Source organism: Psittacula echo (genome assembly GCF_963264785.1).
Source record: "Psittacula echo genome assembly, contig: SCAFFOLD_36, whole genome shotgun sequence".
Lineage (NCBI taxonomy): Eukaryota > Metazoa > Chordata > Aves > Psittaciformes > Psittacidae > Psittacula > Psittacula echo.
The window spans coordinates 1,346,492-1,363,735 of record NW_027664177.1 but is presented as its reverse complement, the minus strand read 5'-3'; the positions used below and the strand labels follow the sequence as shown (position 1 = coordinate 1,363,735).

The 17,244-nt window shown below is 63.9% G+C and overlaps 1 protein-coding gene across 10 annotated transcripts; it reads left to right on the top strand.

Moving 5' to 3' along the window:
• Nucleotides 1–348: 348 nt before the first annotated feature.
• On the top strand, nucleotides 349–13,233 carry PFAS (phosphoribosylformylglycinamidine synthase). 10 transcript variants are annotated; one of them, XM_080639955.1, is made up of 28 exons: nucleotides 1,441–1,733; nucleotides 2,318–2,456; nucleotides 2,548–2,653; nucleotides 3,178–3,364; nucleotides 3,441–3,546; nucleotides 3,664–3,804; nucleotides 4,914–5,038; nucleotides 5,143–5,271; nucleotides 5,809–5,940; nucleotides 6,058–6,186; nucleotides 6,309–6,382; nucleotides 6,466–6,622; nucleotides 6,736–6,797; nucleotides 6,890–7,051; nucleotides 8,023–8,136; nucleotides 8,364–8,495; nucleotides 8,580–8,810; nucleotides 9,124–9,304; nucleotides 9,436–9,519; nucleotides 10,233–10,388; nucleotides 10,562–10,687; nucleotides 10,779–10,924; nucleotides 11,091–11,301; nucleotides 11,391–11,482; nucleotides 11,597–11,711; nucleotides 11,969–12,109; nucleotides 12,451–12,603; nucleotides 12,717–13,193. In XM_080639955.1, the coding sequence occupies exons 1-28, from the start codon at nucleotides 1,559–1,561 to the stop codon at nucleotides 13,049–13,051; spliced, it is 4,041 nt and encodes a 1,346-aa protein (XP_080496081.1). In that variant the 5' UTR covers nucleotides 1,441–1,558; the 3' UTR covers nucleotides 13,052–13,193. The 10 variants fall into 10 exon arrangements, 9 of the variants coding, with proteins under 9 accessions (XP_080496076.1, XP_080496081.1, XP_080496078.1 ...); XM_080639952.1 differs by having other exon boundaries at nucleotides 8,364–8,810; XM_080639950.1 differs by lacking the exon at nucleotides 11,597–11,711 and adding an exon at nucleotides 349–383 and having other exon boundaries at nucleotides 1,559–1,733; nucleotides 8,364–8,810; nucleotides 11,091–11,482; nucleotides 12,717–13,233.
• The last annotated feature ends 4,011 nt before the right edge of the window (nucleotides 13,234–17,244 follow it).

Below are 17,244 nucleotides of genomic sequence, written 5' to 3'. Positions count from 1 at the left end.
CGGGGCCAATCCGGTTATGGGCGGGGCCACGCCGCGAGCCCCGCGAGGGGGCGTGGCCGGGGGGCGGGGGGGGGGGGGCTCCGCGCGCGCGGGTGGTCGGGGAGGGGGCGTGGCCGCGCTGTGAGCTGGGAGGGGCGGCGCGGCCACGCGGTCACGTGACGCGAGTGGGCGGGGCCTCACCATCAGGTCCTCCACGGAGACGACGTCGTCGAACTCGGGATCCATCGCCACCCGGAAGTGGCGGGGGCCGGAAGTGACGTTGCCGCAACACCGCCCCCTTTAGCACGCCCCCCGCCATGACGTTACGGAAGTGGGCGTGGCACCGCCCGCTGCTCTCCTATTGGCTGAGAGGGGAAAAGGGCGGGGCGGAGCGGGGCGGAGGGGTCAGATGAGGACAGCGGGGGGGGGGGGGCTGGCGTTGGTGGGGGCCCGGGTCCCATTTGGGGCGTGCTGCGTCCGTATTGGGGTGCAGGGGGGCTCCTGGGTGCCCTGCTTGGGGGTCTGGGTCCATATTGGGGTGCTGGGACCCTTTTTGGCTGCCCCCCCTCTCCAGGGTCCCGTATTGGGGGTGCTGAGTCCCATTTGGGGGGGGCTGGGTCTTATAAAGGGCAGCGGCTCTCCCATTGGGGGTGCTGGGACCCACCATAAGGCTGGGCACGGGTGGCCATGGGGACACCGTGGCCCTGGGGACAATGGTTGCCATGGCAATGGGGACACCGTGCTCCATGGGGGGGCCCTGTGCCATGGGGGGGGGGGGTGTCAGCCTCCAGCCCCAAGGCCACCTGATGTCACCAGTGATGTCACCCATGACGTCACGCGTGACCTTCCCCACCCCCCACCCGCCCCGTTGGACCGCTGCCCCCGGCACCCCCCCCACCACGTGGGGGTCACGTGATCCGGTCTGGCCTTGACGGGGGGGGAGGGGGGACGGGGGTTAACGACCCTTCCCCCCATGAGGTCACGTGGTTGCGTGGGGGATGGGCGGCCCCTCGCCCCCTCCAATGAATGGGGAAGGGGGAGGGGTCACGGGGGGTCACGGCCCCTCCTCCCCCCCCTCAAGCCCCGCCCCCTCCCCTCTGGTTCGGCGCGCGCGGGACCCGCGGGGTCAGAGGCTGCGGGAGCGCCGCGTGGTAAAGGGGGGGGGGGGGGGGAACACGCGTGACGTCACGTGGCGTGACGTGGCGTGACGTAGGGGGGGATCACCCCATTCCAAACCTTGGGGGGGGAGTGGGGTCCCGGTGGAGGGGTCCCCACCTTAATGACAGGAGGGACACCCTTAATGGGGGGGGACACCCCGTTAGTGACCTGGGGGGGGACGGGGGGGGGTGCACGTGGTGATGGTCTTAAAGGGAACCCCCCTTTTTAATGACGTAATGAGAGTGGGGGGAGCCCATGTTGGGGGGTCCATAGGGGTGTCCCACATAGGGGGTCCATGGGGGAGTCCCCTATTGGGGGTCCATGTGGGGCGCAACCATGTTTGGGGTCCTGGGGTGGGGTCCCAATTTGGGGTCCATGGGGGGGGGGGTGTCCCATCCTGCTCCCCGTTTCCCCCCCCCAGATGCAGTTGCTGCGGTTCTACGTGCGGCCCGGCCCCCCTGAGCGGGTGGGGGGGTCCGAGGGGGCCCCCCTTGCACTGGGGCTGGGATTGGGGTCCCCCCTGAAGCTGGCCCGAGCCGTGGAGCCCTCGGTCACCAGCGTCACCTGCGAGACCTGCTACTACCTGGCCTGGAGCGGTGCGGGGGCACTGGGGGGCACTGGGGGGATATGGAATATGGGGGGTGTTTGGTGTCAATGGGGGGTGTTTGTGGTCAATGGGGGGGTGTTTGTGGTCAATGGGGGGTGTTTGGTGTCAATGGGGGGTGTTTGTGGTCAATGGGGGGTGTTTGGTGTCAATGGGGGGTGTTTGTGGTCAATGGGGGGGTGTTTGTGGTCAATGGGGGGTGTTTGGTGTCAATGGGGGGTGTTTGGTGTCAATGGGGGGTGTTTGTGGTCAATGGGGGGTGTTTGGAGTCAATGGGGGGTGTTTGTGGTCAATGGGGGGGTGTTTGTGGTCAATGGGGGGTGTTTGGTGTCAATGGGGGGTGTTTGTGGTCAATGGGGGGGTGTTTGTGGTCAATGGGGGGTGTTTGGTGTCAATGGGGGGTGTTTGTGGTCAATGGGGGGTGTTTGGAGTCAATGGGGGGTGTTTGTGGTCAATGGGGGTGTTTGGGGGTGTTTGGAGGTCAATGGGGGTGTGTTTGGGGGTCAGTGCGGGCTGTTCGGTGTCTGGGGGGGGGTTTGTGTCATTGTTTGGGGGTCCCAGCCTCGGTTCCCGCAGGTGATGCCCCCCCGGACGCGGAGCAGGGCCGGATCCTGCGCTGGATCCTGGGGTCCCCCCTGGGGGGTGAGGACGAGGTGGCTGCTGAGAGCTTCCTGCAGCCCCATGGCCCCCACGTGCTGCTGGAGATCGGGCCCAGGTATGGACCCACCCATAGGTGCTATGGGGTCCCATGGGTGCCATGGGGGTCCCATGGCTTCTATGGGGTCCCATGGGTGCTGGTGTCCCAGGCTTGGGGTCTGCACAGCTGACTCCACCAACGCTGTGTCCCTGTGCCGGGCGGCTGGACTGGAACCAGTGCAGAGACTGGAGCGATCCCGGAGGCTCCTGCTGCAGGTGGGACGTGAGATGGTATGGGATATGGATGTGGATATGGGATATGGATGTGGGTATGGGATATGGATGTGGGTATGGGATATGGATGTGGATATGGGATATGGATGTGGGTATGGGATATGGATGTGGGTATGGGATATGGGTGTGGATATGGGATATGGATGTGGGTATGGGATATGGATGTGGGTATGGGATATGGATGTGGATATGGGATATGGATGTGGGTATGGGATATGGATGTGGGTATGGGATATGGATGTGGGTGTGGGATATGGATGTGGGTATGGGATATGGATGTGGATGTGGATATGGGATATGGATGTGGATATAGCATATGGATGTGGATATGGATATGGATGTGGATATGGAATATGTATATGGATGTGGATATGGATATGGCATATAGATATGGATGTGGATACGGATATGGCATATGGATATGGATGTGGATATGGATGTGGGTATGGAATATGGATATGGGGTATGGATATGGGCCATCGGTGACCCCTATGTCCCTGTTGCAGTTCACAGCGCCCCCCATGGCGGAGGCCCTGGGGCGCCTGGGCCGGGTGCTGCGGGACCCGGTGACGGAGCAGCTCTACCCCGAGCCCCTGCGGAGCCTGGAGGTGCCGGCGCGGCCCCTGCCCGTCACCACCATCGACGTCCTGGGCAAGGGGCAGCGGGCGCTGGAGGAGGCGGACTCGGAGCTGGGTGAGTGCATGGGGGGCAATGGGGATACGGAGCTGCAATGGGACACGGTGGTCAATGGGGACGCCGCTGTCCCCAGGCCTGGCCTTCGACCCATGGGACGTGCAGTTCTACACCCGCCTCTTCCTCACTGCTGGACGCAACCCCACCACCGTGGAGTGCTTTGACCTGGCGCAGTCCAATAGGTGACCCCTAACCCTGCCCCATGGACCCTAAACCTACCCCTGGGGAGCCTAAAACCTGCCCTGGTCCTATCAGTGATGGTCCCCCACGACCGTGCCCCATTGCCCCCCCTTCCGCAGCGAGCACAGCCGCCACTGGTTCTTCAAGGGCCGGCTGGTGGTGGACGGGCGCGCGGAGCCGCAGTCGCTCTTCCAGCGCATCATGGGCACGCAGCGCTCCAGCAACCCCAACAACGTCATCAAGTTCTCCGACAACAGCAGGTGGGGCCCTGTGGGGTCTCTATGGGGTCTCTATGGGGTCTCTATGGGGTCTCTATGGGGTCTCTATGGGGTCTCTATGGGGTCTCTGTGGGTCTCTCTGGTGTCTGCATGGGTCTCTATGGGGTCTCCATGGGGTCTCTATGGGGTCTCTATGGGGTCTCCATGGGGTCTCTATGGGTCTCTATGGGGTCTCTATGGGGTCTCCATGGGGTCTCTATGGGATCTCCATGGGGTCTCTATGGGGTCCCCATGGGGTCTCTATGGGGTCTCCATGGGGTCTCCATGGGGTCTCTATGGGGTCTCTATGGGATCTCCATGGGGTCTCTATGGGGTCTCCATGGGGTCTCTATGGGGTCTCCATGGGATCTCCATGGGGTCTCTATGGGGTCTCCATGGGGTCTCTATGGGGTCTCTATGGGGTCTCCATGGGATCTCCATGGGGTCTCTATGGGGTCTCTATGGGGTCTCTATGGGGTCCCCATGGGGTCTCTGTGGGGTCTCCGTGGGGTCTCTATGGGGTCTCTATGGGGTCTCCATGGGGTCTCTATGGGTCTCTATGGGGTCTCTATGGGGTCTCCATGGGGTCTCTATGGGATCTCCATGGGGTCTCTATGGGGTCCCCATGGGGTCTCCATGGGGTCTCCATGGGGTCTCCATGGGGTCTCTATGGGGTCTCTATGGGGTCTCCATGGGATCTCCATGGGGTCTCTATGGGGTCTCCATGGGGTCTCTATGGGGTCTCCATGGGGTCTCTATGGGGTCTCCATGGGATCTCCATGGGGTCTCTATGGGGTCTCCATGGGGTCTCTATGGGGTCTCTATGGGGTCTCCATGGGATCTCCATGGGGTCTCTATGGGGTCTCTATGGGGTCTCTATGGGGTCCCCATGGGGTCTCTGTGGGGTCTCCATGGGGTCTCCATGGGGTCTCTATGGGATCTCCATGGGGTCTCCATGGGGTCTCTATGGGATCTCCATGGGGTCTCCATGGGGTCTCTATAGGGTCTCCATGGGGTCTCTATGGGGTCTCCATGGGATCTCCATGGGGTCTCCATGGGGTCTCTATGGGGTCTCTATGGGGCACCCCACGGCTGACCCCAGCTCCCCCCAGCGCCATCCGTGGGGCCGCGGTCTCTGCGCTGTGGCCGCAGGACCCGTCCGGACCCAGCCCCTACGAGAGGAGAACCTCGATCCGTCACGTGACCTTCACCGCCGAGACCCACAACTTCCCCACGGGTCAGGGAGGGGCGTGGCCTCGGGAGGGGGCGTGGCCTAGCGAGGGGCACCGGCGGGCGGGGCTTGCTCTGGCCCCGCCCCTCACCTCTGGCCCCGCCCCGCAGCCGTGGCCCCGTTCAGCGGCGCCACCACCGGCACCGGGGGCCGCATCCGGGACGTGCAGAGCACCGGCCGCGGGGCCCACGTCATCGCCGGTACCGCGGGGTACAGCTTCGGCAACCTGCTCCTGCCCGGTGAGCGCCACGCGCACGGGGACCCCAGTACAGGAACAGGGACCCCAATACAGACCTGGGACCCCAATAGAGGAACAGGGACCCCAGTACAGGCACAGGGACCCCAGTACAGGAACAGGGACCCCAATACAGGCACAGGGACCCCAGTATAGGCACAGGGACCCCAGTACAGGCACAGGGACCCCAATACAGGCACAGGGACCCCAGTACAGACCTGGGACCCCAGTACAGGCACAGGGACCCCAATACAGACCTGGGACCCCAGTACAGGCACAGGGACCCCAGTACAGGCACAGGGACCCCAATGCAGACCTGGGACCCCAATACAGGAACAGGGACCCCAACAGAGGCACAGGGACCCCAATACAGGCACAAGGACCTCCAAACCAGCCCTGGGGACCCCAAGTACAGCTCCAGGACCCCCAAACCCCACCCCCGAACTCCAAAAGCAGCTTTCAGAGACCCCAAGAACCGGTCTGGGACCGCCCCGAACCCCTCTGGAACCCCAAAACAGGCCCCTTTTGCCCCCCTCCGCAGGCTACGAGCTGCCCTGGGAGGACCCGGCGCTGCCGTACCCCACGTCCTTTGCCCGGCCCCTGGAAGTGGCCATCGGCGCCAGCGATGGAGCCAGTGACTACGGCAACAAGTTCGGGGAGCCCGTGCTGGCTGGTGAGTGGGGAACCCCCCCCCCCCCCCCCCCCAACTCCATGGGCTTGAGGGGACCCCCCCCAGAGACCCCCATGGGGTTGGCGGCACCGTTGGGGTGACACCGGGGGGTGCCCCCAGGCTTTGCCCGCTCCTTCGGGCAGGTGCTGCCGGGGGGGCAGCGGCGCGAGTGGATCAAACCCATCATGTTCAGCGGGGGCATCGGGGCCATCGAGGACCAGCACGTGCGCAAGGAGCCCCCCGAGCCCGGTGAGACCCTCCTGGCACCCCCAAACCCCCTCTGTACCCCCAGACCCTATGGGGGGGGGGCGGGTTTGGAGGTCTCACCCCTGTTGTTGTTGTGTGTCCCCGTCCCCCGTCCCCCCCCCCAGGGATGCTGGTGGTGAAAGTGGGAGGCCCCGTTTACCGCATTGGCGTTGGGGGGGGCGCAGCCTCCTCCATTCAGGTACCGGGGGGTCCCTATGGGTGGGATGTGGGGGGGCTCTGGGGAGGTGACCCATGGTCCCCATTGTGCCGCCCCCCCCCCAGGTGCAGGGGGACAATTCGGAGGAGAGGGACGCGAGCGCGGTGCAAAGGGGGGACCCCGAGATGGAGCAGAAGCTGAACCGCGTGCTGAGGGGGTGCATCGAGAGCGGCGGGGGGAACCCCATCAGCAGCATCCATGACCAGGGCGCCGGCGGCAACGGTACCGGGATATGGGATACGTGGGATAATGTGGGAGACGGGGTATGGAGGCCTGAGGACGTGGAGGTGTGGGATGGGGGGATCTGAGGGGTGTCCCCGCCACCGCTGTCCCAGGGAATGTCCTCAAGGAGCTCAGCGAGCCGGCGGGAGCCGTCATCTACGCCAGCCGCTTCGAGGTACCAACACCTCCCATAGCGCACCCCCATCCCCTGCACCCCGTCCATGGGTGCCCCCCAGTGCACCCATGCGGTGACGCGGGTGCCGGCAGCGTGGGGACCCGACGCTGAGCGTGCTGGAGATCTGGGGGGCCGAGTACCAGGAGTCCAACGCGGTGCTGGTGCGGCCGCCGTGCCTCGGGCTGCTGCAGCGCCTGGCCCGGCGCGAGCGGTGCCCGCTCTGCGTGGTGGGGAGCATCACCGGGGACGGCAAAGTGAGACGTGGGTGTAGGGTATGGGCTATGGGGTGTATGGGATATGGGGTATGGGGTATGGGATATGGGGTATGGGGTATGGGGTATGGGGTATGGGGTATGGGGTATGGGATATGGGGTATGGGGTATGGGGTATGGGGTATGGGATATGGGGTATGGGATATGGGATATGGGATATGGGGTATGGGATATGGGGTATGGGGTATGGGATATGGGGTATGGGATATGGGGTATGGGATATGGGGTATGGGGTATGGGGTATGGGGTATGGGATATGGGATATGGGGTATGGGATATGGGATATGGGGTATGGGGTATGGGATATGGGGTATGGGGTATGGGCTATGGGGTATGGGCTATGGGGTATGGGGTATGGGATATGGGCTATGGGGTATGGGATATGGGGTATGGGATATGGGATATGGGGTATGGGGTATGGGGTATGGGATATGGGGTATGGGATATGGGGTATGGGGTATGGGATATGGGGTATGGGATATGGGGTATGGGATATGGGGTATGGGGTATGGGGTATGGGGTATGGGATATGGGGTATGGGATATGGGGTATGGGGTATGGGATATGGGGTATGGGATATGGGGTATGGGATATGGGGTATGGGATATGGGGTATGGGGTATGGGATATGGGGTATGGGATATGGGGTATGGGATATGGGATATGGGGTATGGGATATGGGGTATGGGATATGGGATATGGGGTATGGGGTATGGGATATGGGGTATGGGATATGGGATATGGGGTATGGGGTATGGGATATGGGGTATGGGATATGGGATATGGGATATGGGGTATGGGGTATGGGATATGGGGTATGGGATATGGGATATGGGGTATGGGGTATGGGATATGGGATATGGGGTATGGGATATGGGATATGGGTTATGGGATATGGGGTATGGGATATGGGGTATGGTGACCCCAGTCCCATGGAGCCCTCGCCCCCACCAGATCGTGCTCGTTGATGACCTGGAGGTGCCAGTGCCCGAGGGGGGGTCCCATAAGGGGCTCCCCACCCCCGTGAACCTGGAGCTGGAGTGGGTGCTGGGCAAGATGCCACAAAAGGTGAGGGGACACAGGGGACGTGGGGGGATATGGGCGAGCATGGGGGACCCACTGTGGGCACCCCACGGCCTGGCACCTTGGGGACCCCCCTGCGTTGGTAGGGACCCCCCCCGGGAGTGGGGGCACCCAATAGTGATGGGGATCACGGTGCTGATGGGGACACCCAATGGGGATGGGGTCACCATGGCCATGGGGACACCCAACAGGCCCCCCCCCCCCCCCCGCAGGAGTTCGTGCTGCAGCGGGTACGCCCCCCCCTGCGCCCACTGGAGCTGCCCCCGGGGCTGTCGGTGCTGGAGGCGCTGGAGCGGGTGCTGAGGCTGCCGGCGGTGGCCAGCAAGCGCTACCTCACCAACAAGGTACCACGGGGCACCCGCCGTGAGCCCCGCGGCGCCCCTGGCCCCGCTGCGCGCCCCATCCGCTCCGTGCCCGCTGTGCTGCAGGTGGACCGCTCGGTGACGGGGCTGGTGGCGCAGCAGCAGTGCGTGGGGCCCCTGCACACGCCGCTGGCCGACGTGGCCGTGGTGGCCCTGTCCCACTTCGACACCGCGGGCGCTGCCACGGCGCTGGGGGAGCAGCCCATCAAGGGGCTGCTGGACCCCGGCGCTGGCGCCCGCCTGGCCCTCACCGAGGCCCTCACCAACCTCGTGTTCGCCCGCGTCACCGACCTGCGCGTGAGTGGGGATGGGGGGACGGCGGGGGGGGAGATGCCACCACCACCCCCGTGGCCAATGGGGACACCGGCGTGGCCGGTACCCAGCTGCGGCACATGAGGCTCCATGGTGCTCTCTGTGGCCACCAGGTCATTGTCACCCACGTGCCACATTCCCACCATGGCCGTGGGGGGCCACCATGACCGCATCCCTATTAGAAGGGGGCCGTGCTCTTGTCACCAGGGCCGTGGCCACCCTGTGGCCGTGGCGGTTGATGGCAGGAGGCCACGGGGGGCAGTGGGTGACCCGTCCCCGTTGTCCCCGTTGTCCCCAGGATGTCAAGTGCTCGGGGAACTGGATGTGGGGCGCCAAGACGGGCGCCGAGGGGGGGGCACTGGTGGCTGCCTGCGAGGGGCTGGTGGGGCTCCTGCACCACCTCGGGGTGGCCATCGATGGGGGCAAGGACTCGCTGAGCATGGCTGCGCGTGTCGGCACTGACACCGTCCTGGCGCCCGGTGAGGCCATGGGGGGCACGCGGCGGCTACGGGGGCATTGCCATGGGGGGGAACCTGGGGGCGACACCCCCGCCGTGGGGATGCACCCGGGGGTGCCTCACGGTGACCCCCATGACCTTTGACCCCGGCAGGCACCCTGGTGGTCTCAGCCTATGCCGTGTGTCCCGACATCACGGCCACCGTCACCCCGGACCTCAAGTGTCCCGAGGGCAAAGGTGGGTGCAGGGGGGGCCCTATGGGTGCAGTGAGCTCCGCTGGGTGCAGGGGGGGCCCTATGGGTGCAGTGAGCTCCGCTGGGTGCAGGGGGGGCCCTATGGGTGCAGTGACCTCCGCTGGGTGCAGGGGGGGCCCTATGGGTGCAGTGAGCTCCGCTGGGTGCAGGGGGGGCCCTATGGGTGCAGTGAGCTCCGCTGGGTGCAGGGGGGGCCCTATGGGTGCAGTGAGCTCCGCTGGGTGCAGGGGGGGCCCTATGGGTGCAGTGAGCTCCGCTGGGTGCAGGGGGGGCCCTATGGGTGCAGTGACCTCCGCTGGGTGCAGGGGGGGCCCTATGGGTGCAGTGAGCTCCGCTGGGTGCAGAGGGGGCCCTATGGGTGCAGTGAGCTCCGCTGGGTGCAGGGGGGGCCCTATGGGTGCAGTGAGCTCCGCTGGGTGCAGGGGGGGCCCTATGGGTGCAGTGAGCTCCGCTGGGTGCAGGGGGGGCCCTATGGGTGCAGTGAGCTCCGCTGGGTGCAGGGGGGGCCCTATGGGTGCAGTGAGCTCCGCTGGGTGCAGGGGGGGCCCTATGGGTGCAGTGAGCTCCGCTGGGTGCAGGGGGGGCCCTATGGGTGCAGTGAGCTCCGCTGGGTGCAGGGGGGGCCCTATGGGTGCAGTGAGCTCTGCTGGGTGCAGGGGGGGCCCTATGGGTGCAGTGACCCTGTGTTGGCTGCAGGGGCGCTGCTGTGGGTGCCGCTCTCTCCGGGCCAGCACCGCCTGGGGGGCACTGCCCTGGCTCAGGTCTTCTCCCAGCTGGGGGACGCCTGCCCCGACCTTGAGGACCCCAAAAGCCTCGAGGGGGCCTTCAGGGTCACCCAGAGCCTCCTCCAAGGTGGGTGCTGGTGGGGGCAATGGGGGGGGGTGTGATGGGGATGGGGGAATTGGGTTGATCCGAGGTGCTATGGGGTGCCGTGGAGTGCCATGGGGCGCTATGGGCGGTGTGATGGAGTACTTTTGGGGTGCTGTGGGGCTCTGTGGGGTGCCCCATGTGCCCATGTGGGGCAGAGCGGGCAGTGAGCGCGGGGCACGACGTGAGCGATGGGGGGCTCCTCACCTGCCTGCTCGAGATGGGATTTGCCGGGAACTGCGGCCTCCAGGTGGAGCTGAGCAATGGGGACTCCGGAGCCCCCCGTGAGTCCTGACCCCCTTCGGGACCCTATAGCCCCATATCCCATATCCAGTGCCCGTGCCCCATAACCCGTACCCACCTCCCCATCCCCAGCTCTGGCTGTGCTGTTTGCGGAGGAGCCGGGGCTGGTGCTCGAGGTACCGGTGGGCTCCGCGGTCCGGATCTGCCGCCGGTACCAGGAGCAGGGCGTCAGCTGCGTCCCCGTCGGCTACAGCGGCCCCTACGGGCCCGAGGCTGAGGTGAGTTGATGCGGGGGCATCGGGGGCTGCTGCAGAGGTGACCCCGCGGTGGGGACAGGAGCGCCCCGGTGCTGGTGTCCTCACACCCCGTGTCCACGCGCCCGTATCCCACGCCCCACGGTCTGGGTGCTGGTGCCCGCGCCCGTGTCCCCCGTCCCCGCTGCAGGTGCGGGTGCAGGTGGGGGGCTCCGAGGTGCTGCGGGCGCCCGTGGGCTCCCTGCGGGCGCTCTGGGAGCAGACGAGTTTCCGGCTGGAGCGGGAGCAGGCGGCGCCCGAGTGCGTGGAGCAGGAGGAGGCCGAGACGCGGCAGCGCCGGGGACCCTGCTACAGCCTCAGCTTCGACCCGAGCCGGGAGCCCCCCCTCGTGCGGCACATGGGTGAGGCCATAGGGGGGCGCTATGGGGCTCTTCGGGTCTACGTGACTCTAGGGGGCTCTATGGGGCTCTATGGACACCGCTGTCCCCAGAGCTGCCGGGGCCACGCGTGGCCGTGCTGCGGGAGGAGGGCAGCAACGGGGACCGGGAGATGGCAGCGGCGTTCCTCATGGCCGGATTCCAGGTGAGCATCCCGGAGGGGGGGGGGGGGCCCGTATGTGTGTATCCGTCCCCCCCCCCCCCCCATGTCCTGGTGGGGGGTCCCTATTGGGGTGCCCCATGTCTGGGTGCCCCCCAGGTGTGGGATGTGACCACCCAGGACCTGTGCTCGGGCTCCGCCACTCTCGATGGCTTCCGGGGGCTCGTCTTCGTGGGGGGGTTCAGCTACGGTGATGTCCTGGGCTCGGCCAAGGGTGAGGATTGGGGGGTGTCCACCCCGCAGGACCCCCCATTGCTGACAATGGGGGGGGGGGGGGTTGAGGGGGGTCACTGCTGGTTTTGGGGTGCCCCTGGGTTAGTGTGTCCCTAGACGGGGTAGTCTTTGTTGGGGGTCCCTGAATGGGTCCCCTTGAGAAGTCCCTGTTGTGCGGGGGGGGGGGGTGTCCTTGATCGGATCCCTGTTGGGGGGTGCCCATCGGGGGTCCCTGACCCGGTCCCGTTGCTGTCCCAGGCTGGGCGGCCGCGGTGCGTTTCCACCCGCGGGCGCGGGGGGCGTTGGAACGGTTCCGGCAGCGTCCAGACACCTTCAGCCTCGGCGTCTGCAACGGCTGCCAACTGCTGGCGCTCCTGGGCTGGATCGGGCCCCCCCAAGGTGGAGCGGGGGGGCACCCATGGGTGGGGGGGTCCTGGGTCGGGGTATCCCATGTACGGGGGGGGTCCTGGGTCGGGTATCCCATGTATGGGGGGTTCCTGGGTCGGGGTATCCCATGTACGGGGGGGGTCCTGGGTCGGGTATCCCATGTATGGGGGGTTCCTGGGTCGGGGTATCCCATGTATGGGGGGTTCCTGGGTCGGGGTATCCCATGTATGGGGGGGTTCCTGGGTCGGGGTATCCCATGTATGGCTGTGACCACCGGGGTGAGGGATTCCCCTAAAAGGGGGGCCCGGGGGGGGGGGGGTGTACCCCAGCGGTGACGTCACGCCGTGACGCAGAGGCGGGTTCCCCCCCTGCTGTCGCGCTCTGTCCCAACGTGTCGCGACGCTTCGAGTCGCGGTTCGTGACGGTGCGGGTGGAGCCGGGGCCGGCGCTGATGCTGCGCGGGATGGAGGGCTCCTGCCTCGGCGTCTGGGTGGCGCACGGCGAAGGTGCGTGCGGGCCCGCCGGGAGCGCGCTGTGGCCGGGGGTGTCCCCCCCCCCCGCCCCGCGTTGGTGCGGGCGGTTGGTTCGTTCCCTGGTGCCTCACTGCTGCCCCCCGCAGGCCGGTTCCAGTTCCGCGATCCGGGCGCGCTGGCGGCGGCGCTGGGCGCGGGGCTGGTGCCGTTGCGCTACGTGGACGACGGGGGGCGCCCCACGAGCCGCTACCCCATGAACCCCAACGGCTCCCGCGGCGCCGTGGCCGCGCTCTGCTCCCCCTGCGGCCGCCACCTGGGGCTGATGCCGCACCCGGAGCGCGGCGTCCGCGCCTGGCAGTGGCCATGGTGGCCCCCGGCGTGGGGCGGCCCCGCGGCCGCTGTGGGGCAGGAGGCGCCCTGGAGCCGCATGTTCCAGAATGCCTGCGAGTGGTGCCTGCGCTGGCCCCACGGCGAGCAGTGAGAAGAGAGCCCGTGCCCCGTGGGGCTGCCCCAGAGAGGGGCTGGGCTCGTAGACAGACCCACAGATGGACCTGCCCCATGGCTCTCCCCCACACCCCCAGCACTGACCAATGGGAGTGACCCCATCTCCCCCTCGACCAACCAGAAGCCGAGGATGTTGAGGGGCGGGGCCTATAATAAAGCTCTGGATGCAACCAAGCTGCGGGGGTGAGGAGTCAATGGGGGACCAGGGGTGGTTTGGGCCCATGGGGGACCCCTCTCCTCCAGCCCCAAATCCCATTGGAATGAGCCCAAAAGGTGTCAGGGGTGTCCCTATGGGGCTCTATAGGGTTCTGTGGGTCCCTATGGGGCTTTAGGGGTCCCTATGGGTCTCTATGGGGCACTCAGCCGTCGGTGGCCACTGCCACAGCTGTCACTTTCCCCACCAGCGCCATTGGAAGCGCTTGGAGCTGCTGCCCCACAGCAGCCTCTGCCCCACAGCAGCCTCTGCCCTGGGAGGGCAATGGGGGAGCCTTAGGGGTGACCGGGGGGGTAATGGGGGGCAATGGGGGGGTAATAGGGAGTTAACAGGATCTGTCCACTGGGTTGGACAGATCTGAGCTTGTCTAAATGAGGCTGGACTGGGATGAACTGGAGTAAATTTGGCTGGGCTGGGCTGAACTGGGCTTGAATTGGGCTAAACTGGGCCTGATTGGGCTCAACTTGTCCGGGCTGGGCTGTAAACTGGGCTGAACTGGGTTAAATTGGGCTGGGATAAACTGGACTGGGCTACGCTGGGCTGGGAAGGGCTAAAGTGGGCTCAACTGTACCAGGCTGAGCTGCGCTGGGCTAAAATGGGCTGGGCTGGGCTAAATTGGGCTTAACAGTGCTAAACAGGTCTGGACAGGTGTGAATTGGGCTAAACTGGGGTGAACTGGGGTGGGTTAAGTTGATCCGGACAGGGATAAACTGGACTGGATTGGGCTAAAGTGGGCTTGGGCTAAACTGGAATGGACTGTGCCAAAGTTGGCTGCACTGGGCTAAAGTGGGCTGAATGGAGTGGGGTGAGCTGGAATGGGCTGGACAGGGCTAAAGTGGGCTGGGGTGAAGGGTCTGAAGTGAGATAAACTGGGCTGGACTGCCGTGGGCTGGGATGAACTGGAGTATACTGGGCTAAACTGGTCCAAACTGTGCTGTGTTGGGCTATATTAGTCTGAACTGGGCTAAACCGAACGTAACTGTGCTGAACTGGGCTAAACTGGTCTGAACTGAGGTAAGCCAGTCTGAACTGGGCTGGAATGGTCTGAACTGGTTTGGGGCAGGCTAAATTGGTCTGAACTGTGCTAAACGGTGCTGTGCTCGGCTGGGCTAAGCAGGAGAAAGTTCCTTGGAGCTCGGATTTGCCAGAACTGAATTCCCGTGTTCAGGAATTCCAAGATTACAGAGCCCCCCCCCATCATCCAGAGCCGGAATCCATCCAATACAAAACCCTCTCCTAAGGATGCTGCTGCCATGGGTCTGGGGCTTGCTAAGGGAGCGCCCGGCTCTGCTGGGCCAGTCTCAGCCCCATGCTCTGAATTCCATCGTCTCAGCCATTGAGTCTCAGCCATTGAGGAGCCTGAACCTGAGAGTGTCAGCTCCAAAGTCCGAGGCCCAGAGTCTCCGTCTCAGCCCTAGAGTCTGGGGCTGAGAATGTGGGACTCAATCTCAGCCCTTGAGTCTCAATCTCAGACTCTCGCCCATCTGAGCCAGAGAAAGAGAAACAGAACAAGAAAGCCCCCAAGGACCCGTAGAGCGAACAGTGAGCAGATATGGAAGAACAAGGTAAAACCACTGAGCAGCCACACAGCCAGAGCCAGAGCGTACAAAGACCCAGCTGCGGCTTACCAGGGTACTTTTATCCCAGCATGTGGTTACCCTCTAATGGACTTTGAGTTGGGAAATCGAGGAGCGACAGCAATGCGGATGGCACCGTTGCAAAGCTGACTTTCTGCAGAAGAGGCACAGCTCAAGTTTTTTGCCCTGGCTCTTCGGCTGTGGGAGCAGAAGCCAACCGTTCGTGCTCTACTCCCTGGGATGCTGGGCAGCCCGGCACGGGTGCCAAAGAGGTTCCATTGTAATGGACTTTGAGTTGGGAAATCGAGGAGCGACAGCAATGCGGATGGCACCGTTGCAAAGCTGACTTTCTGCAGAAGAGGCACAGCTCAAGTTTTTTGCCCTGGCTCTTCGGCTGTGGGAGCAGAGGCCAACCGTTCGTGCTCTACTCCCTGGGATGCTGGGCAGCCCAGCACGGGTGCCAAAGAGGTTCCATTGTAATGGACTTTGAGTTGGGAAATGGAGGAGCGACAGCAATGCGGATGGCACCGTTGCAAAGCTGACTTTCTGCAGAAGAGGCACAGCTCAAGTTTTTTGCCCTGGCTCTTCGGCTGTGGGAGCAGAGGTCAACCGTTCGTGCTCTACTCCCTGGGATGCTGGGCAGCCCGGCACGGGTGCCAAAGAGGTTCCATTGTAATGGACTTTGAGTTGGGAAATCGAGGAGCGACAGCAATGCGGATGGCACCGTTGCAAAGCTGACTTTCTGCAGAAGAGGCCCAGCTCAAGTTTTTTGCCCTGGCTCTTCGGCTGTGGGAGCAGAGGCCAACCGTTCGTGCTCTACTCCCTGGGATGCTGGGCAGCCCAGCACGGGTGCCAAAGAGGTTCCATTGTAATGGACTTTGAGTTGGGAAATGGAGGAGCGACAGCCATGCGGATGGCACCGTTGCAAAGCTGACTTTCTGCAGAAGAGGCACAGCTCAAGTTTTTTGCCCTGGCTCTTCGGCTGTGGGAGCAGAGGCCAACCGTTCGTGCTCTACTCCCTGGGATGCTGGGCAGCCGAGCACGAGTGCCAAAGAGGTTCCATTGTAATGGACTTTGAGTTGGGAAATGGAGGAGCGACAGCCATGCGGATGGCACCGTTGCAAAGCTGAGTTTCTGCAGAAGAGGCACAGCTCAAGTTTTTTGCCCTGGCTCTTCGGCTGTGGGAGCAGAGGCCAACCGTTCGTGCTCTACTCCCTGGGATGCTGGGCAGCCGAGCACGGGTGCCAAAGATGTTCCATTGTAATGGACTTTGAGTTGGGAAATGGAGGAGCGACAGCAATGCGGATGGCACCGTTGCAAAGCTGACTTTCTGCAGAAGATGCACAGCTCAAGTTTTTTGCCCTGGCTCTTCGGCTGTGGGAGCAGAGGCCAACCGTTCGTGCTCTACTCCCTGGGATGCTGGGCAGCCGCGCACGAGTTCCAAAGATTTTACATTGTAATGGACTTTGAGTTGGGAAATCGAGGAGCGACAGCCATGCGGATGGCACTGTTGCAAAGCTGACTTTCTGCAGAAGAGGCCCAGCTCAAGTTTTTTGCCCTGGCTCTTCGGCTGTGGGAGCAGAGGCCAACCGTTCGTGCTCTACTCCCTGGGATGCTGGGCAGCCGAGCTTGGATGCCAAAGAGGTTCCATTTTAATGGACTTTGAGTTGGGAAATGCAGGAGCGACAGCCATGCGGATGGCACCGTTGCAAAGCTGACTTTCTGCAGAAGAGGCACAGCTCAAGTTTTTTGCCCTGGCTCTTCGGCTGTGGGAGCAGAGTCCGAATGTTCGTGCTCTACTCCCTGGGATGCTGGGCAGTCGAGCACGTGTGCCAAAGAGGTTCCATTGTAATGGACTTTGAGTTGGGAAATCGAGGAGCGACAGCCATGCGGATGGCACCGTTGCAAAGCTGACTTTCTGCAGAAGAGGCCCAGCTCAAGTTTTTTGCCCTGGTTCTTCGGCTGTGGGAGCAGAGGCCAACCGTTCGTGCTCTACTCCCTGGGATGCTGGGCAGCCCGGCACGGGTGCCAAAGAGGTTCCATTGTAATGGACTTTGAGTTGGGAAATCGAGGAGCGACAGCAATGCGGATGGCACCGTTGCAAAGCTGACTTTCTGCAGAAGAGGCACAGCTCAAGTTTTTTGCCCTGGCTCTTCGGCTGTGGGAGCAGAGGCCAACCGTTCGTGCTCTACTCCCTGGGATGCTGGGCAGCCGAGCACGGGTGCCAAAGATGTTCCATTGTAATGGACTTTGAGTTGGGAAATGGAGGAGCGACAGTAATGCGGATGGCACCGTTGCAAAGCTGACTTTCTGCAGAAGATGCACAGCTCAAGTTTTTTGCCCTGGCTCTTCGGCTGTGGGAGCAGAGGCCAACCGTTC

Coding starts and splice junctions, on each gene's coding strand:
- PFAS (XM_080639950.1), top strand. CDS start 1,559: ATGCAGTTGCTGCGGTTCTACGTGCGGCCCGGCCCCCCTGAGCGGGTG. Junction 6,383..6,465: donor GCGCAGCCTCCTCCATTCAG/GTACCGGGGGGT, acceptor CCCCCCCCCCAG/GTGCAGGGGGACAATTCGGA. Junction 10,688..10,778: donor TGGGGACTCCGGAGCCCCCC/GTGAGTCCTGAC, acceptor CCCCATCCCCAG/CTCTGGCTGTGCTGTTTGCG.